We start from the raw sequence: 27856 nt of genomic DNA, 5'->3' as shown, positions 1-27856 counted from the left end.
AGGGGCCCGGGGGCAGCCCCATTGCATTTGGGGCCTTGGGTGGTCCACACCTGGGCCTCTGGGAAGGCTGTGAGCCAGAGACCAAAGAAGGGCCCAGGGCAAACCCTCCAGCCACGAGGAGGGCCTGGGGACAGCGTCAGGCCCGCACACCCTCGTCCCCCACATCAGCCCCGAGCGGGGGCCCAGTCAGGGCTGTGGAGGGAGCTGGGGGGAGGCTGCCAGCACAGTCCTGGGGGCAGCTGGGAGGAGGGCGGCAGGCAGCCGACTTGGTGTCATTTAGAGAGGAGGGGGCAGGAGGCAGCCAAGGCCCCAGGGCAGCAGCACTGACACCCGTCAGCCTGTGCTCCTTCCCCCTCTGGGGCACCTCCTCCCGGACCCACTCCCTGTTCCCATGTCCCTCCTCACTGCCCGTCCCCACAGCTGAGAGGGCCATGCCCAGGCCGACCCGCACCCTCCTCTCCGCGGTGCACTCGGGGGGAGGCGCAGGGGGCGCCCATGGGGCATCTGCAGGGCTTCTCAGAGCCACGAGCTCCAATGTTTGGAGCAGGCCAGAGCGGGAGAGCCCAGAGCCCAGGCAGGGACCCCAGGCCTCAGGATGCCCGCTGAATCGGCACCGGCATATGGAACCCAGCCCCGCCCCCTTCCGCCCTGTGCCCGCCCGCCGAGCCACCCACCCTGGGTCTCAGTGCTGCCGCCTTCCCTCTGTCTCAGGTGTCGGCGCTGCCACCCAACGGCCTGGGCCGCAAGGTGAAGCGGACACTGCCCAGCCCCCCTCCCGAGGAGGCCCACCTGCCCCTGGCGGGCCAGGCCCCCCCGCCGCTGTACGCGGCCAGCCTGCTGCAGCGGGGGCTGCCGGCCGCCCCGGCCAAGGCCAGCCTGCTCCGGGAGCTGGACCGGGACCTGCGGCTGGTGGAGCACGAGGCCACCAAGCTGCGCAAGAAGCAGGCGGAGCTGGACGAGGAGGAGAAGGAGATCGACGCCAAGCTCAAGTACCTGGAGCTGGGCATCACTCAGCGCAAGGAGTCTCTGGCCAAAGACCGGGGCGGCCGGGACTACGCGCCCCTGCGCGGCCTCGGCGAGCACCGGGACTACCTGTCGGACAGCGAGCTCCACCAGCTGCGGCTCCAGGGCCAGTACGCAGACTTCCCCGCCCCCGCCGCGGTGCCCACCGCCCCCTCCGGCCCCGCCGCCTTCCAGCAGCCGCGGCCGCCCCCTCCGGCCCCACAGTACTCCGCAGGCAGCGCCGGGCCGGCTCCCAACGGACTCCCAGCCCACCAGGCACCTGCCTACCCTGGCCCCGGCACCTACCCAGCACCTGCCTTTCCTCCCGGCACCGGTTACCCTGCCGAGTCCGGTTTGCAAAGCCAGCAGGCTTTCCGGCCCACAGGCCATTATGCAGCCCAAACCCCCATGCCAACCACACAGAGCACCCTCTTCCCGGTCCCGGCCGACAGCCGGGCCCCCCCTCCGAAGCCACGCCAGACATCGCTAGCCGACCTGGAGCAGAAGCTGCCCACCAACTACGAAGTGGTGGCCAGCCCCGCCGTGGCCATGTCCTCGACGCCGGCGGAAGCCAGCTACAGCGGCCCCAGCCCCGCGATGAGCAGCAGCTACGAGCAGAGCAAGGCCTCCGAACTGCCCAGGGGCAGCGACAGGATCATTGCAGGCTCCGCCCCCACCTACCCCTCCGACTCACACTACGCCAGCCTGGAGCAGAGCGTCCCTCGGAACTACGTGCTGATCGACGACATCAGTGAGCTGACCAAGGACAGCGCCCCCACGGCCCCGGACAGCCAGCGGCTGGAGCCCCAGGGCCCGGGCGGCAGTGGGCGTCCAGGGAAGGAGCCGGGGGAGCCCGGGGCCCTGGAGGGGGCCCCCCTGCCCTGCTGCTACGCCCGGGGCGAGGAGGAGTCCGAGGAAGACTCTTACGACCCCCGTGGGAAGAGCGGCCACCACCGGGGCGTGGAGAGCGACGGCCGAGCCGCCGGCACCCACTACTACGGCGACGGCGACTACCGCCCGGGGGCCCGCGCCGACAAGTACGGGCCGGGCCCCGCGGCGCCCAAGCACCCCGCCAAGAGCCCGGCCCCGGCCGCGCTCCCCTCGAAGCGCAGCAAGCACCGCAAGCAGGGCATGGAGCAGAAGGTCTCCAAGTTCTCGCCCATCGAGGAGGCCCGGGACGCGGAGTCCGACCTGGCCGCCTACCCGGCCCCCGCGGGCGGCGGCCCGGCCTCGCGCGGCAGGCGGTTCCAGGACGAGATCACCTGCGGGCTCCGGAAGAACGTGTACGAGCAGCAGAGGCGCTACGGGGCGCCCAGCCGGGAGGCCCTGGAGGAGGAGGAGCGAGTGTACGGCGGGAGCCGGGCCCGGGGCCCCGCTGCCTACGGCGGCGAGAAGCCGTCCGGCCACGACTTCGGCGGCCGGGGCAAGGGCTACGAGCGGGAGCGGGAGGCCGCGGAGCGGCTCCAGAGGGCCGGCCCCAAGCCCTCCTCCCTGAGCATGGCCCACGGCCGCGCCCGGCCCCCCATGCGGAGCCAGGCCTCCGAGGAGGAGAGCCCCGTCAGCCCCCTGGGCCGGCCCCGCCCCGCGGGGGACGCCCTCCCGCCCGGGGACGCCTGCCCGCCGTTCTGCTCCAGCCACTCCATGCCGGATGTCCAGGAGCACGCCCGGGGCGGCCCCCGGGCCCACGCGTACAAGCGCGAGGAGGGCTACCTCCTGGACGACGCCCACTGCGTGGTCTCCGACAGCGAAGGTAAGGCCGTGGGGCGATCGCTGTGGGCCCGGCACCGGGCTCCCACCCACGGGTCCTGGGCCCCGAGCTGTCCCGTGGGTCCTGGCCTGGCCGTGGGCGGGGGCGGTCTAGAGCGGGTGGCCGTGGTGCCCGCCGGTGTCCTAGCATGGCCTCCGCCAGGCCCCGCGGCCCGCGGTGACGCTGTCCGTGGTCTCGCAGCGTACCACCTGGGCCAGGAGGAGACGGACTGGTTCGACAAGCCCCGGGACGCCCGCTCGGACCGCTTCCGGCACCACGGGGGCCACGCGGCCGCCTCCGCCCAGAAGCGCGGCCCCGCCAGGCACAGCTACCACGAGTACGACGAGCCCCCCGAGGAGGGCCCGTGGCCGCACGACGAGGGCCCCGGCCGCCACGCCGCGGCTAAGGAGCACCGGCACCACGGAGACCACGGGCGCCACTCGGGCCGCCACGCGGGCGAGGAGCCCGGCCGGCGCGCTGCCAAGCCCCACGCGCGCGACCTGGGCCACCACGAGGCCCGGCCCGCCCCTCCGCCCGGCCCGGCCCCGGCCCCGCAGAAGAAGGGCCAGCCCGGGCACCCCAGCGCGGCCGAGTACGCGCAGCAGCCCCGGGCGCCCTCGGCCTACCACCACGCCCCCGACAGCAAGAAGGGCTCCCGGCAGCCCCCCCAGCCAAAGCCGGAGCCCCAGCCGCAGCCGCAGGGTCGGCAGGCACCTCCGGGGCCTCAGCCGTCTCAGCCGCCCGCCTCCAGACAGACACCCTCTGCAGCGCGTGCGCCGCAGCCCACACAGCAACCCCCGCAGGCGCGGCCGCAGCAGCAGCAGCAGCAGCAGCAGCAGCAGCCGGGCCAGCCAGCCGCCCGGGGTCCTGGCCCTGCCGCCAGCCAGCCAGCAGGGCGGCCTCAGCCCGGCCCCGGGGCCACGGCAGGCTCCCAGCCAGCAGGAGCGGTAAGAGGGAGGCCCCGGGCACAGCCCCCAGGCGGCGGCCTGGCCATCCCCTGGGCGCCTGCTGGGCGCAGGCCGCCGCTGGCCTTTGAGCTTGGGTTCTGTGTTGCAGCCGCGGACAGAGCAGACCAGCGGCTCTAAAGCGCCGGCCCAAGTGGCCCAGCAGGCGAGGCCCCCGCAGGCTCAGCCCCCGCCAGCACCGGGACCTGCAGGTGAGCTGCCGCCGGTGCCCTCGGCCTGAGGCAGAGCCCGGCTGACTCTCCCCGAGTCCGGGCTCCCGAGAAGGGCCAGGCCGTGGCCTCCGGCAGAGGACGGCCTGTGAGGATGCGCGGGGTCCACACTGGAGCCCTGGGGCCTAGGCACGCCCAGCAGGGTCAGGGAGGGATGGAGCCCAGAGCAGGACCTGACTTCCTCCTCTCCTTCCTCCCTTCTCTTCCCTTCTCCTCCCTCCTCCTCCTCCTCGGTCCTTCTCGGCCTTTCCCTTCTTTTTCCTTCCTCAGCGTCCTTTTCCCACTTCCTCACACCCTTCCTTCCTGTCCTTCCTGTCACTCCTCTGTCCTCCATCCCTGGGCATGTGTCTACACCTCATGCCTCTCCCTCAGCTCCGGGAACCGGGGGGAGCTTGGGTGTGACAGTGGTTCCCCCCCTCCAGGCACGAAAGCTGGAGCCAGGCCCGGAGGCACCCCGGGGGCTCCTGCTGGCCAGCCAGGCGCCGAGGGGGACAGTGTGTTCTCCAAGATCCTGCCCGGGGGTGCCGCGGAGCAGGCGGGCAAACTGACAGAAGGTGAGCACTGCCCACGCCAGGGGCCGGGGGGGGAGGGGCACTGCCCCAGGCCTGCTGGACGGAGCTGGGGGGGGGGGCCTGCCAGGCTCTCGGGCTGCGCTGGCTTCCCTGTGCCCTCTGACCCCGCCCAGGAGCGAGCCTGGCTCAGGGTCCTGATGCCTCTCTCCTTCCCACCTCACAGCGGTCTCCGCTTTTGGCAAAAAATTCTCCTCATTCTGGTGACCCTGCCCCGAAGGGTGAGTATGCGTGCTGCACCCGCTCCCTCCCAGAGGGGGTGCTGGGGTCCTGGGGAGGACGGCTCAGCAAGTCCCTGCGCCCCACACGGCTCACCCTGTCTTCAGCACCCCTGCCCGGGCTCTCCCCGCGAGGGAGGAGTGGGGTTGGGTGGGGGCGGGGGTGCGCTCCTCCCAACCTCCGCGCCCCGCAGGCTCTGGACGTGCTGAGGGAGGCGGTGTCGTTGTTGTGGGGAACCTGTGAGGCCGAGCCCGGGCGCAGCTCTGACTCTGCGTATAACAGTGAGTGTGGGCGCCTGGTGGCGGGCGGGCGGGCGGCGGGGGCGGCTCAGGCCGGCGTGACGGAGACACCGAGCTCCAAGTCATACACCGTCACCGTCACCGTCACCGCGGTGGAGGTCACCGGGCGGGTGGGCTCGGTCCCAGCCCGGCTCAGCCCGGAGAGAGGAAGGCCAAGGCGGGCGGCGGGCCTCCCCCGACCTCCTCTGGCGTGGCGCTGCGGACGGTGAGGAGAGGGATGGCGTCCGGACGGTGAGGAGTGCCCGGGCTGAGTGCGGCTCTGCGCTGCCAGCCCCTCCCACAGCCATGGGCCGCCCTCCACCTCCTCCGCCTCTCCCAGGCCGCTGCTGCTCCTGTGTGCAGGCTGGGCGGCAGGGCCAGGAGGGGCTGCCTGCCCTGGAGGGGGGCTAGGGGGATGTGGGAGGGAGGGTCAGCCTTTCGCCTCCACTCGGTTATTCCATAAACGGTTCTCTGCTCCATGCCGGGGACACCGCGGACAGCGGTCCCCGCCCTCAGAAGCTCAGTCCCCGAGTGGGACAGGACGGAAGGTTAGACGGTGAAGTTAGGCCCAAAGGGCAGTTCCTGGAGGAGGCGACCTCTCTGAGCCCGGCCAGGAGCGGGGAACACCGAGAGGAGGCGGGGCGGGTGCAGGGGAGGACCAGCTCTGGTGCCGGAGGCCACAGGGGGGCGGACAGGCAGCCAGCGGGCTGGCAGCCAGTGAAGCCCGGACGCCACCCTCCTCCTGGTAGCCACAGAGCAGCACCGGGGCTGCCTGCCTGCGCCTGGCACGCGGCTCCCGCCCTCTACTTGCCATCTCCCCGCAGCGGCTGCAGCAGGTGGACGGCGGGAGCCGCGCCAAGGGCAGCACGCGCCAGTGGGTTTCCGGCTGCAGCGCCCTCCCTGGGAAGGTCTGCGTCCTGCCACAGCGTGGTGGGCCGCGGAGCCGCTCCCTGCGCAGTCACGGTCTCCGCCTGCACAGCCGTGGCTCACGGTGGGCGAGCAGGAGCGCATGCACCAGCCGAGACCTCCCTTTCTCCGTCTCATGGGTGGAGAGGCCGTTTAAACACCCCAGGTCAAAGGAGCACCCCTCCGCCCACCTGACTGCTTCTCGCGGCCTGCCCTCCCACCCAAAGCTGCCCCGCACCGCCCCAGCCTCCGGGGGGAGCCTGAGGGGGAGGAGGCCTTGGCTGTGGCAGCCAGCCGAGTGGAGAGGGTGGGAAGCATCTGTCCGCGTTCCTGACAAAATCCTCTTTGCTTCCTCCCGACTCCCTCCTCCTCGCCTCCCTTCTTCCTCCTCCCTCCTCCCTCCATCCTCCCTCTTCTCTGCCACCCTCCTCCGTCCTTCCCGCCTCCAAGCATCTACAATCTGGGGCACCTTGGCTCCCAGACTCGCCGGATGGACATGGCGGGCGGCCTCCGTGAGGCAGGATGTTGGCTACAGCGGCCGCCTCCGCTGGACCAGTGGGACCACCTGCTCCCCGGCGCCGCCTGCAGGGCGGAGGAGCCTCTTTGCGGACCTGCACGGCCGCTGGCTCCCATGCGTTATACACAGAGTTGGGCACCCGCCTCTCCACGGACCTGCCTCCCCGCGGCCCCACGTTCTCCCGGCCTGGGCCTGAGGGCACCGGCCCTCCGCACGCAGCCCCCCAGGCCCACCCCGCCCCCCAGCCCTCTGGGGACACACCCTCTGGGGACACACCCTCTGGGTGACCTCGGCGCAGACTTCTGGGCTGTTGGGTGGGAGGACTGCACAGACACTAGGACCTCACACTGTCCCTGCTGGAACCAGCGGCCATAGCACCGGACGCAGCGTGGGCGCTGGCCGAGGCCCTCGCAGCCGCGGTGGCAGTGCCCGCTGGCCGCCATCTCAAAGCCATTCCCAGCCATCGCTCGGGCACCGCCATGTCTCACCGCGGGCTCCTCCCCACGCCTGGGGTTTCTTTTGATTTCAAGAGCAGCCTTAACATTTCAGTTGGTTACGTGTATACCTCATGAACATCTTTGGTTTCTCCTCTCCCTCGCCTCTCCTTCGCTCGCCCCGGCCTCCTCCCTCCACCCGTGACGGACGTGGGTCCCTCGTTGCTCAGCCCCTGCCACTCGGGGATGCCGACTCCGAAGCAATAGCGGGCAGCAGGCCGCCCAGAGCACAAGCCAGGGCGAGGCCTCCAGCGCCGCCCGTTTACTGTGCAATCCAGTCCTTCGTAAGCCATCGCCGGGCGGCTCCAGCAGAGGCCGGGCCCTGGCCGGGCGGGCCCAGCGCGCCTGGACTGGGGAGTGTGGCTCTGTCCGCCCCCCAGGCCCTGCCCTTGGGGACTCTGTCTCTTGGGCACAGCACCAGTCTCATCTCTAACGTTCTATGCAATGAAATAGAAGCCCTCAAAGACCACCGACAATATTTGATAAATCCCACGCTGTCTAAGGAGCTCATTGCAAACATGCAATTGAGGAACTGGATACGCACGCTCAGATCAGACCCTCCCCGGCCGCTCCCGCCTGTGCTGTCTGTGGCATGTCTGACCCCGCACAGCCCGGCCTCTGCACGATCTCATCCGTTCCCAGTGCTCGGCCCTCCTCGGAGTCCTTTCTGCCTCAGCCTCTCCTTCGGGAGCGCCCGCTGCCTCTGCACGAGTAGCGGGACCTGCTGGTGCCGCCTGAGCCGCCAGGCTGCGGGCAGGCAGCGCCAGGCCCACGCGCCCTGCGGGCTCTCTGACCAGCTGTCCGCTCCGGGTCCCTCCCTGTGGCAGAGGCACAGAGGGCTGAGCCAGGCGGTGGGCCAGGGGGAAGGGTGTCAGGAGAGCGGGCAGCGGGAAAGGTCATCTCGGACGGAGCAGGTGTGCTCTTCGGCAGCGGCTTCGGCCGGTGTCTGGGAGGCCTCTCTGCCTCCGCCCAGCACCTGCGCCCCTGCCAGCCTCCTCCTGGCCCGGGCCTCGCTGCCCTGCTTCCTCCCGCTCCGCCTGCACATGCATTTCTCAGGGTCCACATCTCCATGCTTCCCATCGGTCCACACGGCCCGTCAGGGGGATGCTGGCCACTGGGGGGACAGGAGGTGTCAGCCTCTGCGTTGGGCCTGGGACCCTGGTCCTCCAGGACTTCGGGCCTCACACACCCCACGAGCCTTGCCTCCTCTGAGACCAGGCCCGGGCTCTGGGGGGCGACCTGAGCAAGGGCTGAGGGGCCCCTCCACCACCTCTGAGCCCGGGCCAGGCTCTCCACCACCAAAGCCAGGCGTGGGCAGGAGCAGGAGGGGGCTGCAGGCGGCTAAAAAATCCAGCAGACTTCCTCGAGTTAGAAAGGTCTGACATCTGCCCCAGCGTACCCACAGGACACACCTGTGCCTTCACTCCCGTGAAGGCGGCTGGAGCAGGCCTCTGGGCACAGGCGTGCGGCCTCGTGTGGATGCTAAGGGACCAGCCCCCGGGCCGTGGGCAGTGGGAGCATCGAGCACATCTCCAACAGGCAGGGTCCCTGGGGCGCCCCAGGCCGCTGCACACCCGGCGCCCAGCGTCAGAAGGGCATTCACTTCACAGCGACACCCGCCCCATCTGCTCATCCTGGGAGAGCGAGGTCTCAGGGCCCTGCTGGGGGCAGCAGTGGCTCCAGGGCCTGTCCCCTGAGCCCGTGGGGGGAGGGGGTCCCCAGGCAGGTCCTCAGGTCCCTGCATGGCAGCCTGGCCCGCCACCCTGTGTCCCCTCCCTCACTTTGTAAATAGGTGTCACCGTGGACCGACAGGTCAGAGTGACAGGCCTGGTCAATGAACCTCCTCAGAGACGTCACCCTCTCCCTGGCACCCAGCCTGCCCCGGGCATGGGTGGCCCTGAGAGCCGTGCAGCGGTGACCGTGCGTGCATGTGACCCGTGTGAGTGGGTGTGTGTCCGCTCCAGCCTCCGACCCAATCGGCCCTGCGTGGGCGCTGCCTGGGCTGGGGCCGCCCAGCCTCCCTGCTGGCTGCCCGGTCTTGTTTTGCTTTCCCTCCCTCCTCCCTCCTCTCTCCCTTCATCCCCCCCTTCTTTCTCTCCTCTTTCTGGGGGGGAGTGCTGTACAAAGTCACACCAACAAGTTTACAGTTTAAGTGCAATGACCGAGTCCTCCACTTGACCTTGTGAAGTGCGTCCTCCGTGCCCTGTGAGAACTCGTGCTCCTCCGTGTCCCTCCCCTGTGCTGTGACGAGGTAACTCTGTGGCATCAGAATAAAAGGACTTGACAAACACAACCTGCACCGTCTCGGGATGGTTTCTGGCGCGGGAAGGCTTAGCTGGAGGAGCGAATCCCCGGCTCGCCACAGCCCCATCCGGGGGCAGCTGTGGGCAGAGTGCGCAGGTGCCAGGCAGGCCAGGGCCAAGGCCAAGGCCAAGGCCACGGCCACGCGGCTGTCCAAGCCACGGCCCCCAGAGGCGCCCGGGGAAGGCCCAAGCTTGGCCCTGGAGGTCGTTGGCGCCTCCTCCGTGGTGTCCAAACTGCTGTCTGGGCTCTGGTCCCAGGGAGACGGCGAGCGGGTGCTGCCCCCTGGTGCCGCCAACAGGTCCTACGCCCGCCTGCCTGGCTGTGTCTGCTCCAAACCCCAAGCGCAGAGGGGCTGCCTGACCTCAGTCCTGCCCAGAGGGACCGCTACCCTTGCTAAAGGAGCCCAGCGTGGCTAGGTAACTTTAAAGACACAAGTCGATAGACAGGCTCAGCCTTGCCTCTGGCCTTCTCCCCGTCCCCAAGTTAGAACCTTAATGCATGTCCATCTTGTATTTTTCTGTTATTTTTCATTTTATCTTATTCTTTTTTTTTTAAAATATATTTTATTGATTTTGTACAGAGAGGAAGGGAGAGAGATAGAGAGTTAGAAACATCAATGAGAGAGAGAGTCATCAATCAGCTGCCTCTTGCACACCCCCTACTGGGGATATGCCCACAACCAAGGTACATGCCCTTGACCGGAATTGAACCCGGGACCCTTCAGTCACCAAGCCGACGCTCTATCCATTGAACCAAACGGGTCCCGGCTATCTTATTCTTTTAAAATATGTATTTATTGATGTCAGAGAGGAATGGGGAGAGACAGAAACATCCATGATGAGAGAGAATCACTGATTGGCTGCCTCCCTCACGCCTCCTACTGGGTTTGAGCCCGAAACCCGGGCCTGTGCCCCCAACTGGAATAGAACCCAGGACCGTCCAGTCCGCAGGCTGATGCTCTGTTCGCGGAGCAAACCGACTGGGGCTCTTCATTTTACACGGCAGTTGGAAGGTCAGCTCCTCCCACTCATTTCTGCAGTTCACCCCGGTTCTTGGGGGCCACCCGGTGCCCAGCACCCGCGAGCTGAGCTGGTGCTTCTAGCGGGTCCACTGCACAGCCCGAAGGCGGCCCGTGTCCCACTTTCCCGGTACCAACACCGCGGAGAGGAACACCCAGGCCAACCCCACCGCCGGGCTGGCGGCCCTTTCCCTCCCGCCCGCCTCCCCGCCTGGGTGGTGTGCTCCCAGCGCAGCGGCCCGGACCACGCCTTCTTCCCGAGGAGCTCATGTGGCTGATGGGGAAGCGGGGGCTCTGGTGGCGCTGGGCCTCCGCACCCCGAACACGGACGGAGGCGGGAGGCAGGCGAGGCCGCCGCTCAGGGTCCCCACCAGGCGCCTGGGGGCGGGGAGGTGGCTGAGGGCTGACGGGGCAGATAGCTCGCGGGGTGGGCCTGGTGGCTGATAACCCGGGCGACACCCCAGAGCTCAGCCGCCCGCCCTTTGCCCCGCACCCCAGCGCCCCGCGAGCCCCGCCCAGGTCAGGCCGGCGCTGTCCGGGAAGGTGCGCCCACATGGCGCCCGGAGGGGCCCGAAGAGCCCAGGGCGGCGGGGCTCCTGGGGGCAGGCGCTGCACCCCTCTCCAGGCCGCGCCCGTCCGATGGCCGCCCCTCCCCGGCCCCCCGCCCTGCCTGGCTTCTCCCCCACAGCCTGGTCCACCCCCGGCCTCCCCGTCTCCCTGGGGCCCTGTCCCCCCAGGCCCCGCCCGCCGGCGACCCCCCTGCGTGGCTCCCACACGCGCCCCTCTCCTGGGACCCCACGCCCGCCTCTGCCCAGGCTGCGCCCCGACAAGCCGCCCCGGTCCTCGGGTCCCGCCCGGGACGCCCCTCGGGTGCCCTGCTCTACGCCCGGCCCCGCCCCTTACCCTCCAGACCACGCCCCTCCCCTCCTACGGCCCGCCCCTCGCCGGAGGTCCCGCCCCAGGGAGGCGGGGCTGCGCGGCTTTCGGGGCGGTCCGGGCTCCGCCCCCGCGCCTCACTTCCGGCGCCGTCCGCCCCGCCCGCCGGCGGCAGTCATGGAGCGGCAGGTGAGGGCTCGGCCGGCGGTCCGCGCGGCCCCTGCGGCGCGGGCCGGGCCTGACCCTCCTGTGTCCCCCGCGCAGGTGCTGCTGAGCGAGCCCGCCGAGGCGGCGGCGCTGTACCGCGCGCTGAGCCGCCAGCCCGCGCTGAGCGCCGCCGGCCTGGGCCCCGAGGTCACCACGCAGTACGGGGGCCGCTACCGGACCGTGCACACCGGTGCGTGAGGGACCGGGCGGCCGCGGGGTGCGGGGCAGGCGCCGGCCGCCCAGTGTGCGGGGGAAGCCGGGTCCGAGGCGCGGGGGGGTGAGGGCGCACCGCGCACCCGGCGTCTGGACGCGCCCGGGGCTGAGCTGAGCGCGTGGCTGCGCCCGGCCTGGCGCCGCGGGGTGGCATGGGTGCTGGCGCCGCGGGGGTGGGTGCTGGGCCTGAGCTGCGGCGCCGGGTGCCCGCCCTGCACCTGCGGGCCTCCGGGCGAGGGCGGAAGGCGGAGCCGCGCGGGCGGCTGAGCACCGGCCTCTGGTCTCTCCGCAGAGTGGACGCAGCGGGACCTGGAGCGCATGGAGAACATCCGCTTCTGCCGCCAGTACCTGGTGTTCCACGACGGCGACTCGGTGGTGTTCGCAGGGCCCGCGGGCAGCAGCGTGGAGACCCGCGGGGAGTAAGTGTGTGGCAGGCCCAGCGGGGCTGAGGCCGGGACCAGGCCTGCCCTGGGGACTCTGCTCCTGATGGGCCCTGATAAGACCGGCGTTTGCCCCAGACGCGGGCCTGGAGCTGAGCCTGTGCCCGCGGTGGGGCCAGGACTGCCAGGGGGCGTGGACCAGGCCTCCAGCATCCTGCCTCAGAGGCTGAGGCCAGTCCGGGCCATGCTGGGCGGGAGGTGACCCTGACCTGCCCACGTCTCCGCAGGCTGCTGAGCAGGGAGTCCCCCTCGGGCGCCATGAAGGCCGTGCTGCGCAAGGCGGGGAGTGCGGGCCCCGGCGAGGAGAAGCAGTTCCTGGAGGTGGGCGCAGGCAGCGGGGCCGGGCCCCCTGATGGGCCTGCAGGGGGGGACAGTGAGGCTCAGCCTGCGAGTCAGGCTCTGCTGGGCGCAGGCTGCCTGACACCCATGTCCCCAGATCTGGGAGAAGAACCGGAAGCTCAAGAGCTTCAACCTGTCGGCGCTGGAGAAACACGGGCTGGTGTACGAGGACGGTGAGGTGCCGGCAGTGCCGGGCGGGTGGGCGGAGGGCGGCCCCCGGGCCCCCCTGACCGGCCCTCTCACCAGACTGCTTCGGCTGCCTGTCCTGGTCGCACTCGGAGACCCACCTGGTGTACGTGGCAGAGAAGAAGCGCCCCAAGACCGAGTCCTTCTTCCAGACCAAAGCCCTGGACGTCAGCGAGGACGAGGGGGCCGGGCCCCCGAAGCAGGACCAGGCCATCAAGGTGCTCCGGGCGGGGCAGGGCCAGGCCGGGGAGGCCCACCGGGCGGCGCTGGGCTCCATGCCCACCCTGCCCACCCCGCACCCCGCAGGCCCGGGAGGCACCGCTCGGGGGCGGGGCTGGCCGGGGAGGCGGCTGGGCGGCCGGGCGCTGAGCTCTCCGTCCGCAGGGGGACCAGTTTGTGTTCTACGAGGACTGGGGGGAGAGCATGGCCTCCAAAAGCACCCCGGTGCTCTGCGTGCTGGACGTGGAGAGCGGCCACATCTCCGTGCTGGAGGGCGTCCCCGAGGGCGTGTCCCCTGGCCAGGTGAGCCCACCCCGCGCTGCTCCTGGTCCGCCCCGGGTCCGCCCCAGCTCCGGGCCGCCCCGCGCTGCCCAGGTCTCACCCAGCTCTGGGCCACCCCGCGCTGCTCCGGGCTGCCCCGCGCTGCTCCGGGTCTCACCCAGCTCCGGGCGCCCCCGCTCCCGCTCCGGGCCGCCCCGCGCTGCTCCGCTCACGCCGCCCGGGTCTCGCCCACAGGCCTTCTGGGCCCCCGGAGACACGGGCCTGGTGTTCGTGGGCTGGCAGCACGAGCCCTTCCGGCTGGGCGTCCGCTTTTGCACCAACCGCAGGTGAGGGGGGCCTGCGGGGCCGGGGAGGGCCCGGCGGGGGGCTGGCAGGGCCTGCGGGGCCAGGGGGGCCCGGGGGGGGGCTGGCAGGGCCTGCGGGGCCGGTGGGGCCCGGCGGGGGGCTGGCAGGGCCTGCGGGGCCGGGGAGGGCCCGGCGGGGGGCTGGCAGGGCCTGCGGGGCCGGTGGGGCCCGGCGGCGGGGGGCTGGTGGGGGCGGGGGCCGGTGGGGCCCTGGGGGCCTGGCGGGGGGCTGGTGGGGGGTTGGGGGGACTGTGGCTCAGGCCGCCTGATGGACGCCCAGTGCCTGCTGGTTTCAGGTCGGCCCTGTACTACGTGGATCTCACCGGGGGCAAGTGTGGTAAGTGCTGGCCCCCTCCCCCAGCTGTCCTGACCCGCCCGGCCCGGCCCCGCCCGCCTGACCCTCCCGCTTCCCTCGGCCCAGAGCTCCTGTCAGACGACTCCCTGGCTGTCTCCTCGCCCCGGCTGAGCCCAGACCAGTGCCGCATCCTGTACCTGCAGTGCCCGTCGCTGGCCCCCCATCACCAGTGCAGCCGCCTGTGCCTGGTGAGCCGGGTGGGCGGGGCCTCCTGTCGGGGGAGGGCGGCGTGAGGCCCGGCCTGGCTGTGGAGGGCGGCGTGAGGCCGGGCCTGGCTGTGGAGGGCGGCGTGAGGCCCGGCCTGGCTGTGGAGGGCGGCGTGAGGCCCGGCCTGGCTGTGGAGGGCGGCGTGAGGCCGGGCCTGGCTGTGGAGGGCGGCGTGAGGCCGGGCCTGGCTGTGGAGGGCGGCGTGAGGCCGGGCCTGGCTGCCAGTGCTGCCGGCCCGGAGGGCTGGGCCGTGGAGGCGGCCGAGAGGCGTGCTCCGCGAGCAGCGCCATCCCTTTGCTCAGGCAGTGGGCTCTGCCCGGGGCCCGTCACACGGCTCTGGCCCCGGAGGGTGCCAGAGGCCCTGGCAGACCTCGGCCCAGCTCGCCAGGAAGGACCACAGGCTCCTCCGGCCTCCCTCCCGTCGCCCCGGAGCGGCTGGCGGAGCTCCGCCCGAGGGCCCGCCCGGCTAACGCCTGCCTTGTCCCGCAGTATGACTGGTACACCAAGGTCACCGCGGTGGTGGTGGACGTGGTGCCTCGGCAGCTGGGAGGTGAGGGCGTGTGGCTGGCGGAGCTGAGTGTCTTCCTCCAGCCGTCTCCTGCGGGCCCAGCCACCGGCAGCCTCCGCGGGGGAGGGCCAGCCCACGGGAAGGGTCCGGGTAGAGGGAGTCAGCTGGCCCAGCACAGGGTCCGAGTGGCCACACTTGGGGTGGGGGTGGGGCGGGGTGGGGGGACGCATGTGCGGCCGCAGCTCCCAGTTAGATTTCTCTGGGTTCCCAGCGGCTGCCTGAAGCCGCTCTCCACCTGGGCTCTCAGGACCTGCACTGAGGCCTCCTTGTCCCTCCCTCAGCCCTGCACGGCCCCTTACAGCCCCCTCCCAGCCCCCTCACAGCCCCTCACAGCCCCTTTCCAGCCCCGCACAGCCCCTTTCCAGCCCCACACAGCCCCTCACAGCCCCTTCCCAGCCCCGCACAGCCCCTTTCCAGCCCCGCACAGCCCCTTTCCAGCCCCGCACAGCCCCTCACAGCCCCTTCCCAGCCCCGCACAGCCCCTTCCCAGCCCCTCACAGCCCCTTTCCAGCCCCGCACAGCCCCTCACAGCCCCCTCCCAGCCCCTCACAGCCCCCTCCCACCCCCTCACAGCCCCTCACAGCCCCCTCCCACCCCCGCACAGCCCCCTCCCACCCCCGCACAGCCCCCTCCCACCCCCTCACAGCCCCGCACAGCCCCTTCCCAGCCCCGAACAGCCCCCTCCCAGCCCCGCACAGCCCCTTCCCAGCCCCGCACAGCCCCGCACGCACACCTGCTCCTGTCTCCGCAGAGAGCTTCTCTGGCATCTACTGCAGCCACCTGCCGCCGGGCTGCTGGTCCGCGGACAGCAGGCGCGTGGTCTTCGACTCCGCCCAGCGCAGCCAGCAGGTGAGGGCCCGGCTGCCGGGCGGCGGCCGGTGAGCAGCCCAGGGCCCCGGGCCTAGGCCCCGCGGGTGCCCCCTGCGCCCCCTGGCTGCAGTGCCGGCAGCCAGCCTCGCCGCCCCTGAGGCCTGCCGGCCCGTCCTGGAGGCTCTGGCCTCTGGGGTTCCCGGTCCGCCCTGGAGCAGCCACAACAGCCTCCCGGGCCTCCATCCTCCCCAGGCATCTCTGGCTTGGGACGGGGCAGGGCCTTCTCCCAGGGCTGGGTGGGCACCACAGTGTGCGGGTCCCTGTTGGGTGTGATGCCATGGGGTCCTCATTCTGGCTAGAGGGGGCTCCAGGCGGCCCTGACATGCCAGGTCCCTCAGGCCGCTGCCTCCTGTCCCGTAGCCGTCACCATAGTTGCTCTCAGCCCTGGCCTGGCTCAGGCGTCCGGGGGGGGGACCACAGGACCCTGGGCTGGGAGGCCACTGGCTGCTTTCTGTTAGGACCTGTTTGCTGTGGACACCCAGGTGGGCACTGTGACCTCCCTGACGGCTGGTGAGTGGGGGCCGAGCGGGCCAGCCAGGCCGGGATGGGCTGGGGCTTGTGCTTGGGCAGCAGTGGCCCTCGGCCTGTGCCTCTGCATCCTGCAGCCTTACCTGCCAGTGCCACAGCCGCCTCCCCCGCGCCCCTGGGCGCCATGTCCTGCCCGGCCCTAGAGCGGCCCCACCTGCCGCTCAGCCTCCATAGCCCCAGGCACAGGCACAGGCCCAGGCCCAGGCCCAGGCCCGGGGCAGCCCTCCCTCCTCAAGCCAGCTGGTGACCTGCCTCGTCCTGCCCGGACTTCACTCACTCCTGGCTGCACCTCGCCGTAGGCCTGCTCAGGAACCTCCTCGGACCCCACTGCCAGGATCTCCCCCCTGCGCCCGGCTGGCTGCACCGCAGGCTGCAGTGGGGTGGGGACGGGCGTGCGCGGGGTCTGCTGGCCCGGGTCTGGCAGCCGGGGCGCAGCAGCAGCCTGAGCAGGAGGCTCCCCAGGCCGTGGCACTGGGGCCTGGGATGTCCCGAGCGGGCACCTTCGCTCCCAGGGCAGGAAGGCACCTCTGCGGCCTCCGGCCAGGGCTGGCTCCGCAGGGAGCGGGGGGAAGGCGGCCCTCGGGTGCTGATGGCCGCTGCCTCCCCAGGGGGGCTGGGAGGGAGCTGGAAGCTGCTCACGATGGACCAGGACCTCATGGTGGTGCAGTTCTCCACGCCCAGCCTGCCCCCGAGCCTGGTGAGTGCGGGGCCCGGCGGAGGGTCCGGGCCGGCAGCTCCGGGTCAGCACGGGCAGGCCCATGGGTCCCGCAGCCGGGGCCGCCCCGCGCACGGGTCCCTGGGGCCGGGCCCAGCCCCTGGCAAACAGAGCAGCAGGGGCGCCGCTGTGCCGCGGGGGCGGGGAGGGGGGCACCCGTGCTGCACCCACTGGAGGGCAGAGGCTCAGAAGGCTGGCCCCCCCCCCCCCAGGCAGAGGCGGATGGGCAGGAAGGCAGCCAGGCCCTGTGACACCCCCTCTCCCCTTGGCAGAAAGTGGGGTTCCTGCCTCCCCCGGGGAAGGAGCGGTCAGTGGTGTGGGTGTCCCTGGAGGAGGCCGAGCCCCTTCCCGACATCTCCTGGGGCGTCCGGGTGCTGCAGCCGCCCCCGGAGCAGGAGAACGCGCAGTACGGTGAGCCCGGCGCGGCCCGCGATTGGGCTCCGGGTCCGGGTGGCCGTGGGCGCCGTGGCCAGGCCTGCCTGGAGGTCAGCCCCGTGCCCTGCTGACTGCGCCTCTCCCGCAGCCGGCCTGGACTTTGAAGCAATCCTTCTGCAGCCCAGCAACCCTCCGGACAAGACCCAAGTGCCCATGGTGGTCATGCCCCACGGTAGGCACCCGGCCTAGAGCCCTACCTGCCCACCACCCCCCTGGCTGGCTCCTCCCCCCCTGTTCCCTGTCCGCCCACCCCCTCCCCCCTCCCCCAGCTGGCTCCTCACCCTCTGCTCCCCGCCCGCAGGGGGCCCCCACTCCTCCTTCGTCACGGCCTGGATGCTGTTCCCAGCCATGCTCTGCCAGATGGGCTTTGCAGTGCTGCTGGGTGAGTGACCATGGCCCGCAGGGCTGGGGGATGGGTGGCTGTTTGTGCAAACACCACAGGTGCCACCCGAGGCCCCAGGCGGCTCTAGCTGGACCTGGTCACCACCACCAGGAACTGCCGGCCGCCCTGGCTCTGGCCAGGTGGCAGGAGATGCCCTGGGACTCAGGGAGGGAGGGCTCCCCCGCGGCAGCCCCTCCCCGCAGCCTGTGCAGTGCCCCGGACGGGCGTGTCCAGGGGGCTGCAGTGTCACTGACCCCTGTCCGGTCCCCTCCTGGCCTCAGTGAACTACCGTGGCTCCACGGGCTTCGGCCAGGACAGCATCCTCTCCCTCCCGGGCAACGTGGGCCGCCAGGACGTGCAGGACGTCCAGGTACAGGCTGGGCTGACCCAGGCGGGGGCGGGGGCGGGGGCGCGGGCTGGGGCGCCCGGCCGCCGGCTGAGTGCGCCCGGCCGGCCGGCCTGTAGTTCGCCGTGGAGCAGGTGCTCCGGGAAGAGCCCTTTGACAAGGACCGAGTGGCCCTGATGGGCGGGTCCCATGGCGGCTTCCTCTCCTGCCACCTGATTGGCCAGTACCCCGAGACCTACAGCGCCTGCGTGGCCCGGAACCCCGTGATCAACATCGCCTCCATGCTGGGCTCCACGGACATCCCCGACTGGTGAGCGAGCGCCTGCTCCCGCAGCCCGGCCCCCACGCCACCCCGGCTCCCGGCTCCCGGCCGTCCGGAGCTGAGTCTGCCCTCCGCAGGTGCCTGGTGGAGGCCGGCTTCTCCTACAGCAGTGACCGCCTGCCAGACCTCGGCATGTGGGCGGAGATGCTGGACAGGTCGCCCCTCAAGTACTCCCCTCAGGTTCGCAGCCCCCCAAACCCGCCCGCCCCGCCGAGTGCTGCCCTCCGCGCAGGGCCGGCCGCTCACCCTCCCGCCCCGCGCCCGCCCCAGGTGAAGACGCCGCTGCTGCTGATGCTGGGCCAGAAGGACCGGCGGGTGCCCTTCAAGCAGGGCATGGAGTACTACCGCGCCCTCAAGGCCCGCAGCGTGCCCGTGCGGTGAGTGCCCCCGCGGTGAGTGCCCGCGCAGACGGTGCGCGGCCCTGGGAGCCGCGGGCGGGGAGGGCCCAGCCTCCAACCCGCCTCCCGCCCGCAGGCTGCTGCTGTACCCGCAGAGCACCCACGCCCTGTCGGAGGTGGAGGTGGAGGCCGACAGCCTCATGAACGCCGTGCTCTGGCTGCGCATGCACTTGGGCAGCTGAAGGCGGCGCTGGCCGGCCGGGGGGCGGCCCTGCTCCCGGGAGAGCCGGGGCTGGCCGGGCAGCGCGACTCTGGGCTCTGGGCTCTGGACTCTGGACGGGTGAGCGAGGGCGCGGGCTGTCTGGCCACAATAAACGAGGAGTCTGGATCCTGTGGTCCTCGGGGGCTCAGAGGCTTCGGCGTGGGGACCTCTACTCCGTGTGAGAGCGGCGGGGCCCTGAGGAGTCACCATTGCCGTCCTGGCCCCCGGGGCGCCCCGGCCGGCTCCCTCCGCTGCAGCCCCCCCTGACGCGGGGGCCTGAGGTCCTGCCCCTCCAGAGCGCCCGCAGGCGGAGGCGGTCGGAGGGCAGCTCGCCCACCCGGGTGCCAGGGCCGAGCCCCCGGGCCGAGCCAGGAGCTGCCGGTTCGTCCCCCGGAAGCAGAGACGAAGCACCGCCCGGCGAGGAGGGAAGGAGGCTTTATGTCCGACGGGAAGCCCGTCCTGCCCAGGCCAGGGGGCCGGGCTGGCCTAGCCCAGCCGCACGACCTTGTGGATCCAGTCCACATACACGGACACGCGCACGAAGACGGCCGGCCAGCCGGGCCGGGCGCACACACGGTTGGGAATGATGATTCCCTCCAGCACCCAGCAGTCGTGGGTGAAGCAGGCGAGCGGGCCCCCGTAGTCGCCCTGGTGGGGGGACCGGGTGAGGGGCGGTGCCGAGGCTCGGTTTCCCCGCCCCCTGCGGGCCCTGCCACCGACCTCGCAGGCGCCCACGGGGGCCAGCAGCCCCTTGGTGCACATCTCGCTCTCCTGCACGCGCCCGCGGTACTTGGCATTGCACTCCTTGTTGGAGATGACGTGCAGCACAGCCACGTTGAGGACCGAGCTGTTCCCTGTGCCTGCAGGAGGGAATGGGGAGGGAGGCTGGGGGAGGCCGGGGCTGAGGGAAGGGGGGGGGAGGCTGGGGGCGGCCGGGGCTGAGGGAATGGGGAGGGAGGCTGGGGGAGGCCCGGGCTGTGCCTGCAGAGGGAATGGGGAGGGAGGCTGGGGGAGGCCGGGGCTGAGGGAATGGGGAGGGAGGCTGGGGGCGGCCGGGGCTGAGGGAATGGGGAGGGAGGCTGGGGGCGGCTGGGGCTGTGCCTGCAGAGGGAATGGGGAGGGAGGCTGGGAGTGGCCGGGGCTGGCCTCTGCCTGGGCGGCCGCCCTCACATATCTCACCTCTAGTCTCGCCCCAGCCTGCGATCTCACACTTGGTCCCTGGGGGCACCACGTACTGCTCGGGGGGCAAGCAGATGAGGGCCACGCGCTTGTTCAGGGTCACCGGTCTTGGGCAGAAACAAGGGCGCTCAGGGCTCAGGGCCGTGGCCGAGGGCCGGCCCACCTCCCTGCCCGGCTCCGCACGCACCTCTCCAACTTGAGCAGCAGCAGCTGGGAGTCTGAGGGCCCACACACCATTTTGGTCACCGGGACCTGCTGCAGGCCTGGCTCCTGGGGCTGCGGGTTCTGGAACATGGTGCCCAGCTGCACCTCGTAGCCCAGCAGGGGCTCGTGGCTGGCGGACAAGCTGCTCAGAAGGGGCTCGCCGCTGCCCGGGGCCACCTGCTGGCCGGCCCGGGAAGGTGCCCGGGGAAGGTGAGGCAGGGGGTGGCCGGGAAGGCTCACCAGGAGGCGAAGCACTGCTGGGAAGTCAGCACCCACTGCTCCTTCACCAGGGAGCCCCCGCAGAAGTGCTGGCCGTGCCTGGAGGAGGCAGCACAGGGAACGGTGAGGCTGCCCACGGGCTGGACCTGCCCCCTCAGCCAGAACCTCTGGAGCCAGGACAGGTGCCCGCCCGCCGGGGCACCAACAGGACGGCCTCGGCCCCCAGACCGGGGGCGGGGGGGGGGGGTTCGGGGAGAAGAGGAGGTTGGGCCGCACCGGTTCCGCAGGCTGACTGTCCAGGGTGAGTTCCCAGGCTGGCCCCCCACCACGCGCAGCCTGGAGGGGTACTGGTCCTCGCGGAGCGCCCTCTTGCCACACTTCTCAAACAGCACCTGGTCTGGGGGCAGGGTGGGCCCGATGTGACTCCTGCTGCGGGCAGGTGGGGGGCACAGGCCGGGCACCCCCACCCATGCCCATTTCGTCTGTACCTGGGGGCTCCAGGATGGACGGCGGTTGGTCCTCATCTGAAAGGGGATCGCCCGTTAGAAAGCCGGCCTTAGGCGGTGGGAATGGGGTCCGGAGGTGGGATGGGGCGGGGTTGGGGGCAGCAGGCAGGTCACCGGCTCGGCTCACCGCAGCGCCGCAGCGCGCAGTAGTCGAAAGGGGTCCGCGGGTCGGTGGTGTGGCACCAGGGCCCGTGGCTGTCCCCGTCCGGGTTCCTGCAGAAGTTCTCCTCCAGGTGCGCGTGGGGGGCGGAGGAGGGAGTGAACCTGGGCGGGAGGGGGCAAGTTCAGAGCAGGACCCGGACTCCCGGCTGGCTCCGTTTGGCTGGGCCGGAGGTGCTGACAACTCACAGCGGCTTGTGCGGCGCGTCGGCGGCCCAGAGCTGGCACGGGACGCCCTTCCGCGTCCTGCGGACCCGGCCGCGGTACCGCTCCCCGGCGCCGTAGTAACAGTCTGCGGGGCAGGGGGCGTCAGCGGTCTCCCGGGCCCGGCCCGCCGCCGCCCGCCGCCGCCGCCCGCCGGGCCTCACCCTCGGGGCGCACGTCGGTGGTGCAGCGCCGGATCTGGTAGCAGAAGGCCTTGCGCATGCCGGGCCGCGTGGTGAAGCACCAGGGCGCCTCCGAGCCGTCGGGGTTCCGGCAGAAGTTCTCCCTGAGGTCCCTGGGGGCGGCCCGCTCAGCGCGCCTGCGGCTGGAGGCGCCCGCACCGCCCCCGCGCCACCAGGCCACACCCGCACCGCCCCGGCCGCGCCCCCCGCACCACCCGGGCTTCCCGGCGACCGTCGCGGCCCGCTCACTTGCACGCGTATTTGTCGGGCGCGAAGCGGTGCTGGTGCGGGCTCTGTGCGTCCCAGCGCTGGCAGGGCACGCCCGCGGCGGTGGTGTTGGCCGTGCCCCGGTAGCCCTCGCCCTTCCCGCGAAAGCAATTCTGCGGCGTAGTTTCTGGACGCGGCTGCGCCTCGGGCCCTTGGTGAACCGAAGCCGGTCGGAACTCGAGCCAGAACTGAGACCAGGCTAGGGCTGAGGCCAGCGCCCGCCCCCTTCCCAGGTGCCCTCCCCTTTCCCAGAGAGGCCCCGCCCCCAGGTGCCCAGTCCTGCCCCTGGCTCCGCCCCCGCTTTCCCAGGTGCCCCGCCCCTTCACCAGCGAGGCCGAGGCCGAGGCCGAGGCCACGGCCACGTTCCCGGGGGCGGGCCTCCTACCGCAGCGCGGGATGTCGCAGAACTCGCGCTCCACCCGCGGGTCGGTGGTGTAGCACCAGGGCCGCTCCGAGCCGTCGGGGTTGCGGCAGTAGTTGTCGTCCAGGTCTTTGTCGGGGAACCTGGGGCCACGGCCGGACGTGAACAGGACCCGGGCCCCGCCCTGCTGCCGGACATGGGGCCGCCCCTGAGTCCCCAGCCCCCACCAGCCGGCCCCGGGGCATCGCGCCCACCGCCCGCGTACTTGCTGGGCTCAAAGCGGTGCGGGTGCGGGCGCTGCAGGTCCCAGCGCTGGCACTCGCGGCCTGACTCGGTGCGGTCCAGGGCGCCGCGGTAATTCTCTCCGTTGCAGGAAACGCACGCGGCTGGAGACAGGGCAGTGGGTTATGGGCGGGGCAGGGCCGCTCCTCGGCCCCAGGCTCGGCCCGGATTGGCCTACCCTCCCGGCAGGACTGGATGCCGCAGCTCTGGAAGCGCACAGCGGGGTCCGTCGTGTAGCACCAGGGGCCTCTGGGGTCCCCGTCGGGGTTGCGGCAGAAATTCTCCTCCAAGCCGTTCTGGGGGGTGGGCATGTACCTGGGCGCAGAGAGCTGTGTGTGGGGGGAGAGGGGTGCCCACCGCGGGGCAGGAAGGAGCGTCTGCTCACTTGTGGTCGTTGGGGTGCCGGTGGCTCCAGCGCTGGCAGGTCAGGCCGCTCCTGGTGACGGCCTTGGTGCCCCGGTACTTGACCCCGTTGTCCGTGATGCAGGTCCGCACGTAGCCTGGGAGGGATAGACACCCACGTCCACGAGCCTGAGGCCCACCCCCGGCCCCGGCCGCCCTGCTCCTCGGCGCTCACCTTTCTTCTGGAAGAGGTCACAGCGCCCCGAGCGCTGCAGCCAGGTGCGGGGCGAGTGCTGAGTCCACGGCAGCAGCTGGCAGCCCTGGCTGCTCATGTTGTGGTGGAAGGCCCTGGGAGGAGGCACGGGGTCACGGGGGCCGGGCCTGCCGCCTCGGTCCTGTCCAGGCCGGGGCCACGCACCTGCAGTCCAGCAGGCGCTCGCAGCGCCGGGCACACTCCTCGGCGTCCGCCACGCCCTCCTGCCAGGGCCCGGGCCCGGCCGCATGCAGCAGGTGCCGCAGCTCCGTGCCCCGCAGCGCCTGGAAGTCGTTCAGCGGCGACCGCTGCCCTGTGGGCGGGGTGCATGTCTGTCACCATAGCGACACGTCCACGCTCAGTTCGTTCAGGGAACCGGAGCTATGGTGGTTCACCCCGGCAGGCGGGCTCAGTGGTTAGAGCGCCCGCCTGCGCACGAAAGGGTTGCGGGTTCAATTCCCGGTCAAAGGCACGTACGTGAGTTTTGGGTTCGCTCCCCACCCCCTGGCCAGGGCTCCTGTTCCTCTCTCTCCCCCTCCTCCCCTCTCTCCCACTCTCTCGGGAAGTGTCCTCTGGTGAGGGTTAACAACAAATGCTCCAGGCTCGGGGCGGACTGTGGACACATTCGAGGCTCAGACCCCAGCTCAGGGTGGGAGAAGCAGGCCCGGACATGGGAGCCATCGCCTGTATCCGTGTTCTGTGGGCAGGGCACCAGGCCTAGATCGCAAACACCACTCCCGAGGAGCACGGGGAGTGATGTCTGCCCGACGGGAGTTGTCTCATCTCTCAGCCGAGGACGGCAGGCCTGGCCAGGCAGGGGCACAACCACATCAGCTCAGCATTCGGACTCCGAGGCTGGCCTCTCACAGCACCAGGGCGTGTGTGGGGGTAGACCCGGCTGGGGAGGGACATCTGTGCCGTCCCAGCACCCCTCGATGCCCAGCAGACAGGCCGTGTGTACCCATATTCGGCGCTCTGTGCCCAGTAGGAGAGTGAGCCCCTGGCTCGAGCAGCAGGATGGGCCTGGGGCTGACCTGGGCCCGAAGGCAGAGGGGAGGGCAGGGGAGGGCAGGCACACTCACCAGGGGCCCGTGGGCACTGCAGCAGCAGGAGCAGGAGTGGCAACCACCCCATCCTCCGGCCTCGGGCTGCACTGTGCCCCACGCAGCCCCATCCGGGAAATTGTGAAACCTGTCCCTCCAGGATTGGGTGGCTCTGGCTCCACACCCCTGCTGCAGGCCTGCGGGGCCTGACCTGAGACCCAGTTTCAGGAACAGGGGTGGGGCCAGGCCCCCTGGGCGAGCGGCGCGGGCCCTCACCCCCACAGCTGGCCCCAGAGGCCGTGCAGTGGCAGGTGTTGGGGACTCTCGGGGTGCCCGGGGAGGGGCGGAGTCACGCGCAGCCCGGGCTGCTCTGAGGGAAGCTGCAGCCCCGCAGTGCTCTGGAACCTTCCTGAGCCCCTGTGCCCTGGAAGGGGGGCGGTTCCCTGCCCACCCACGGTCGCCGCCCCTGGGGCCGGCTTATCGGCCGCAGCTGTGCAGCCGGGCCCACACCCGGACGCCAGCCCGGGGCACTCCCTGCGTCCGGAGAGCGCGAGGCCGCCGCCGCGGAGGGAGGTGGGAGCAGGGCCGGGGCGGCGGGGGCCGCGGGGGCCGGGGTCCTGGGGGCATCCGGGCAGGCCCGGGGCGGCGGCGGCGGGGGCACCGGGCTGGGCTGCGCGCTCCCCGGGGGCAGGGTCCAGGCGGCGGGCGGGGGCGCGGGGCCCGCGGGGAGGCGGGCCGGCGCGGTGCGCCCCCTGGCGGCGGCCGGCGCGGCGGCGCGCGTGCGCGGCGCGGGGTTTGACCCGCGGCGGGCGCCGTAGCGAGGCCGCGGCGGATGTTGTGAGCCGGGCGGGCGGCGCTGGTGAGTGGGGGGCGGCCGCCGGCGGGGAGTCCCGGCGCCGGGGCCCCGGCGGGGCTCGGCGCGGGGCCGGCGGGGCGGGCTGCGGGCGGGCGGCCGGGGGACCCCGATCTGGGGCCGCGCGCAGGATCGGGGGGCCGTGCCTGCCCTCCGCGCCCTTGGCTCCCGGAGGGTCGGTTCCGATCGGAACTCGGATCCCCGGCGGGACCGGCGGGACCGGGCGGCCGGCGCGGCGGGAGCCGGCAGAGCCAGGCCCGCTCCCCGGCCGCACCGGCCCGGCGGCGGCGGCGGCTCGCGGGCCGGTCCCAGCGCCGCACCTGCGCGGCGGGCGGCGGGCGGCGGGCGGCGGAGGCCTGGGGAGATGAGAGCTGCGGGAGCGGGAGCCGCTGCCTCCGGGGGGCGGGGCGGGGCGGCTCCGGCCCGGGCTGCGGGGCAGCCCGGTGTCCTGTGTCCCCGCGGCCGCCGGGCCCCTGAGAGCGGCTAACGTGGCTGCGAAGTTGGCTTCAGCTTTTCCAACTTTGATTCCGTGCGAAGAGCCACGTGTGGCCGGCGGCTCCTGTGGCGGGAGGCTGGGCCGCGGGGGGAGCGGGTCCTGCCCGGGATGGGCTGGGGGGGGAGCGGGACCTGCCCTAGGAAAGGGGTGTGGGCCCAGGAGGGCCTGGCCGGGGCTTGTGGCTGCAGAAGGCACCAGCCCGGCTGTGGCCGCCCGGGGGTGTCCTGTCTCCCAGTGTGACTGGGCCCAGTGTGGCTGGTGGCAGAGGGGTACAGGGGCTGTGCCCAGCCGCCCCACTGTGGACCCTGGGTTCATCTCCTGGGTTGGTTTACAAACACCCATCTGGCCCTGCTCTGTGGGGCCCCCTACTGGCCCCGGACATGCTGGCGACCTGTGGGTGGGCCTGTCACACAGGGTCCTCCACGGCCCCCTCCCTCTGCCTCCTGCTGCCCAGCGTGGGTGCGGGAGGGGGCGGGCACCTGGCCTCTCAGCTCCCAGGCCTTCCTGCCCAGAGCATGGAGGAGGGGGTGGGGGCACTGGCTGGCTTCGTGGTGACAGACAACCTCTGCCTGGCTCAGCCCCAGGACACTGGCCGCCCACGGACATGAAGGATGGCGTCCAAGGGGGCCGACCTGTCTTTCTCCCGCAAGAGCTACGGGCTGACCTCGGACCAGAAACCCAGGGCCACAGGTGCGGCCGGGGCCGGGGGCTCCCTGAGGGAGGGAGGGAGGAGGGAGAGGCAGAGGTGGCCGAGGCCCAGGTCCCTGCGGCAGCTCCTCCTCGGCTGCCCCGGGGCAGGCACAGCGGCCGGCTCCCGCCCCCGTGGCCCAGACCCCCTGGCGCAGAGCGGAGCCGCTCTGACCGTGCCCCTCCCCCGGCCAGGCCTCGCGCAGGAGAAGCTGCTGGAGGACTACCTGCACCGCGTCTTCTCCCCGGACCTCGCCGACACCACCGGCAGGTACGGCCTGGTCCGCAGGGCCCGCCGCAGGCTGCTCCCGGCCGCGCCCCGCCCTGTCCTCCACTCTGCAGTGCAGGTCCCTCCGGTCGCGCTCAGTGCAGCACCTCCTTCGCGGTCAGCAGGTCCCGCTCCCCCTGCCTGGCCCTCGGCCCTCGGCCCCCGGCCCTCGTCTGTTCAGTGCACACCTCGCCGGCCTCGGGCAAGCTCAGTGCGTCTAAGTGGAACCCGGCAGACCCAGTGCATCTCCGCAGGCGGCTGGTGCCCAGGCTGGGACTCCGCCCTCTCACCCTCTGTGCGGTGTGGGTCAGGCTGGATTCTGTCTCCGTCGTCCTTTATAAAAAAGTTTTATAGGGGATGATTGGCTCACAGCAATCACTGTGTTTAGGGAGTTTGGATTGCAGGAACCTGTGAGGCCATCATACCGTTGAGACACGCACACAGCTCTCAGCTCTGAAGGGGCCTGGAAGTTTGACCCGTGTTTGCCGTCAGCAGACCCGAGTGTTTCCCACGCGGCGGCCGGCCCAGCCCTCAGCCCCACCTGGTTTGGCTGTGCCTGGGGGCCGTGCTGGGCGGGAGGCGGGCATTGGAACCGCGGCCCTGTTTACGATGGCTGCTGAGTGCCCCCGGCCTGCAAGCGCCCCTCACTCAGCCTCTGGCCAGCCCGGCCGCTCTGTCTTGGCAGCCTCTGCTCTGGGCAGGCTCCAAGGGCGGCGTTGTCACCTGTCCCTTTAGCGGCTGAGGTGGCCAAGGGGATTCTGCTTCTGGGGGGCTGCTGCCCACCCCGCCCCGCCCCAGCCCAGGCCTGCTCCAGGGCCGTCTGATCCTACATCACGTGACAGCAGAGATGATCCCTCTGCCACCACCATGGCTGCCAGGAGGGCGGGCAGGTGGCTGAGCCATTGGTGGACAGGAGGCCTGGGCAGGGGCCTGGGCAGGGGCCTGGGCCTAGGCCTGGGCCTGAGCTGGGACTTGGGCAGGGGCCTGGGCAGGCAAGTCCAGAAAGGCAGGCAGTGCGGGGGTTGGCCAGATGGGCAGTGCCAGGGCCCTGAGAGGCCGTCTCGGGTCACCTGCCCACAGCTGCTCTGCAGACCGGGCATAAGACCAGGGCAGCCTGCCGGGCCAGCGTGGCTCAGGGTGAGCATTGACCTAGGAACCAAGAGGCCACAGTTTGATTCCTGTCAGTCAGGCACAGGCCTGGTTTGAGGGCTCAGTCCCCAGTGTAGGGTATGCAGGAGGCAGCCAATCAGTGATTCTCTCTCATTGTTAACATTTCTCTCTCTCCCTTCCTGTCTCTCTAAAATCAACCCTATGTAATAAAAGCCTAATATGCTAAGCGTCAGCTGATTAGCTGTAAAACCAGTCAAGTGTAATATGCTAATGGTATGCTAAGGCTGTTCGACCACTCGCTGTAGCGCGCACTGACCACCAGGGGCAGATGCTCCAATCGGTAGATTAGCTTGCTGCTGGAGTCCAGCTGATCGGGATTGAGCGAGATGGGCCGGACAGCCCCGGAGTCCGCCGGCGTCCTTTCTGATCGTGCGCTGGTGGGGTCCCTCGCCTGGTCTCTGGTCTGCTCTCTCTCTCAATCCAGGACCCCTGAGGGGTGTCAGAGAGCTGGTTTCAGCCCGATCCTTCAGGCCAGGCCGAGGGACCCCACTGGTGCACGAGTTTGTACAAATGTATTAC

General features: G+C 71.5%; 4 protein-coding genes and 1 long non-coding RNA gene across 9 annotated transcripts in view; 3 read left to right on the top strand and 2 right to left on the bottom strand.

Annotated features, from left to right (window-relative positions):
* Nucleotides 1-7407, top strand: part of BSN (bassoon presynaptic cytomatrix protein) — a 51376-nt gene extending 43969 nt beyond the window's left edge. Inside the window, exons 6-12 of one of the 2 annotated variants that reach the window (XM_045579580.1) lie at nucleotides 712-2752; nucleotides 2951-3696; nucleotides 3806-3905; nucleotides 4346-4477; nucleotides 4659-4701; nucleotides 4892-4992; nucleotides 6346-7407. In XM_045579580.1, the coding sequence (XP_045435536.1) occupies nucleotides 712-2752; nucleotides 2951-3696; nucleotides 3806-3905; nucleotides 4346-4477; nucleotides 4659-4699 (3060 nt within the window). In that variant the 3' untranslated portion in view covers nucleotides 4700-4701; nucleotides 4892-4992; nucleotides 6346-7407. Of the gene's footprint in view, nucleotides 1-711; nucleotides 2753-2950; nucleotides 3697-3805; nucleotides 3906-4345; nucleotides 4478-4658; nucleotides 4714-4891; nucleotides 4993-6345 lie in introns of both variants that reach the window. The other variant, XM_045579581.1, reaches the window with a different exon arrangement.
* A 3796-nt stretch (nucleotides 7408-11203) lies between these two features.
* Nucleotides 11204-19233, top strand: APEH (acylaminoacyl-peptide hydrolase). The gene is made up of 23 exons (XM_036432270.2): nucleotides 11204-11293; nucleotides 11369-11501; nucleotides 11817-11943; nucleotides 12192-12285; nucleotides 12401-12476; nucleotides 12550-12707; nucleotides 12874-13011; nucleotides 13225-13316; nucleotides 13631-13671; nucleotides 13756-13877; nucleotides 14386-14446; nucleotides 15216-15313; nucleotides 15793-15844; nucleotides 16471-16559; nucleotides 16850-16988; nucleotides 17101-17184; nucleotides 17314-17394; nucleotides 17676-17764; nucleotides 17860-18050; nucleotides 18140-18242; nucleotides 18333-18439; nucleotides 18537-18652; nucleotides 19211-19233. The coding sequence occupies exons 1-22, from the start codon at nucleotides 11282-11284 to the stop codon at nucleotides 18640-18642; spliced, it is 2193 nt and encodes a 730-aa protein (XP_036288163.1). The 5' UTR covers nucleotides 11204-11281; the 3' UTR covers nucleotides 18643-18652; nucleotides 19211-19233.
* Nucleotides 11204-27856, bottom strand: part of LOC123652082 — a 23684-nt gene continuing 7031 nt past the window's right edge. Inside the window, exons 2-3 of the long non-coding RNA XR_006741186.1 lie at nucleotides 13203-13213; nucleotides 11204-11348 (exon numbers count right to left, since the gene is read on the bottom strand). This is a non-coding gene — a long non-coding RNA (uncharacterized LOC123652082). The remainder of the gene's footprint in view (nucleotides 11349-13202; nucleotides 13214-27856) is intronic.
* MST1 (macrophage stimulating 1) lies at nucleotides 19082-24137 on the bottom strand. 4 transcript variants are annotated; one of them, XM_045579584.1, is made up of 18 exons: nucleotides 23903-24137; nucleotides 22986-23133; nucleotides 22803-22915; nucleotides 22611-22725; nucleotides 22404-22554; nucleotides 22209-22329; nucleotides 21968-22086; nucleotides 21565-21733; nucleotides 21298-21428; nucleotides 21119-21221; nucleotides 20898-21034; nucleotides 20753-20788; nucleotides 20541-20656; nucleotides 20286-20363; nucleotides 20029-20175; nucleotides 19842-19948; nucleotides 19383-19522; nucleotides 19082-19310 (listed from the first exon to the last, which is right to left on the bottom strand). In XM_045579584.1, the coding sequence occupies exons 1-18, from the start codon at nucleotides 23952-23954 to the stop codon at nucleotides 19149-19151; spliced, it is 2145 nt and encodes a 714-aa protein (XP_045435540.1). In that variant the 5' UTR covers nucleotides 23955-24137; the 3' UTR covers nucleotides 19082-19148. The 4 variants fall into 4 exon arrangements, with proteins under 4 accessions (XP_045435540.1, XP_036288159.1, XP_036288154.1 ...); XM_036432266.2 differs by having other exon boundaries at nucleotides 20541-20661; nucleotides 22404-22540; nucleotides 23903-24127; XM_036432261.2 differs by having other exon boundaries at nucleotides 20541-20669; nucleotides 20761-20788; nucleotides 22404-22540; nucleotides 23903-24059.
* RNF123 (ring finger protein 123) overlaps nucleotides 24648-27856 on the top strand; it is a 22472-nt gene continuing 19263 nt past the window's right edge. The window contains exons 1-3 of the mRNA XM_036432260.2: nucleotides 24648-24722; nucleotides 25791-25902; nucleotides 26095-26170. Coding sequence (XP_036288153.1) covers nucleotides 25824-25902; nucleotides 26095-26170 — 155 coding nt within the window. The 5' untranslated portion in view covers nucleotides 24648-24722; nucleotides 25791-25823. The remainder of the gene's footprint in view (nucleotides 24723-25790; nucleotides 25903-26094; nucleotides 26171-27856) is intronic.

This window comes from Pipistrellus kuhlii, unplaced genomic scaffold (assembly GCF_014108245.1).
Source record: "Pipistrellus kuhlii isolate mPipKuh1 unplaced genomic scaffold, mPipKuh1.p scaffold_m20_p_11, whole genome shotgun sequence".
Taxonomy (NCBI): Eukaryota; Metazoa; Chordata; class Mammalia; order Chiroptera; family Vespertilionidae; genus Pipistrellus; species Pipistrellus kuhlii.
This window is presented reverse-complemented; position numbering and strand designations above follow the sequence as displayed.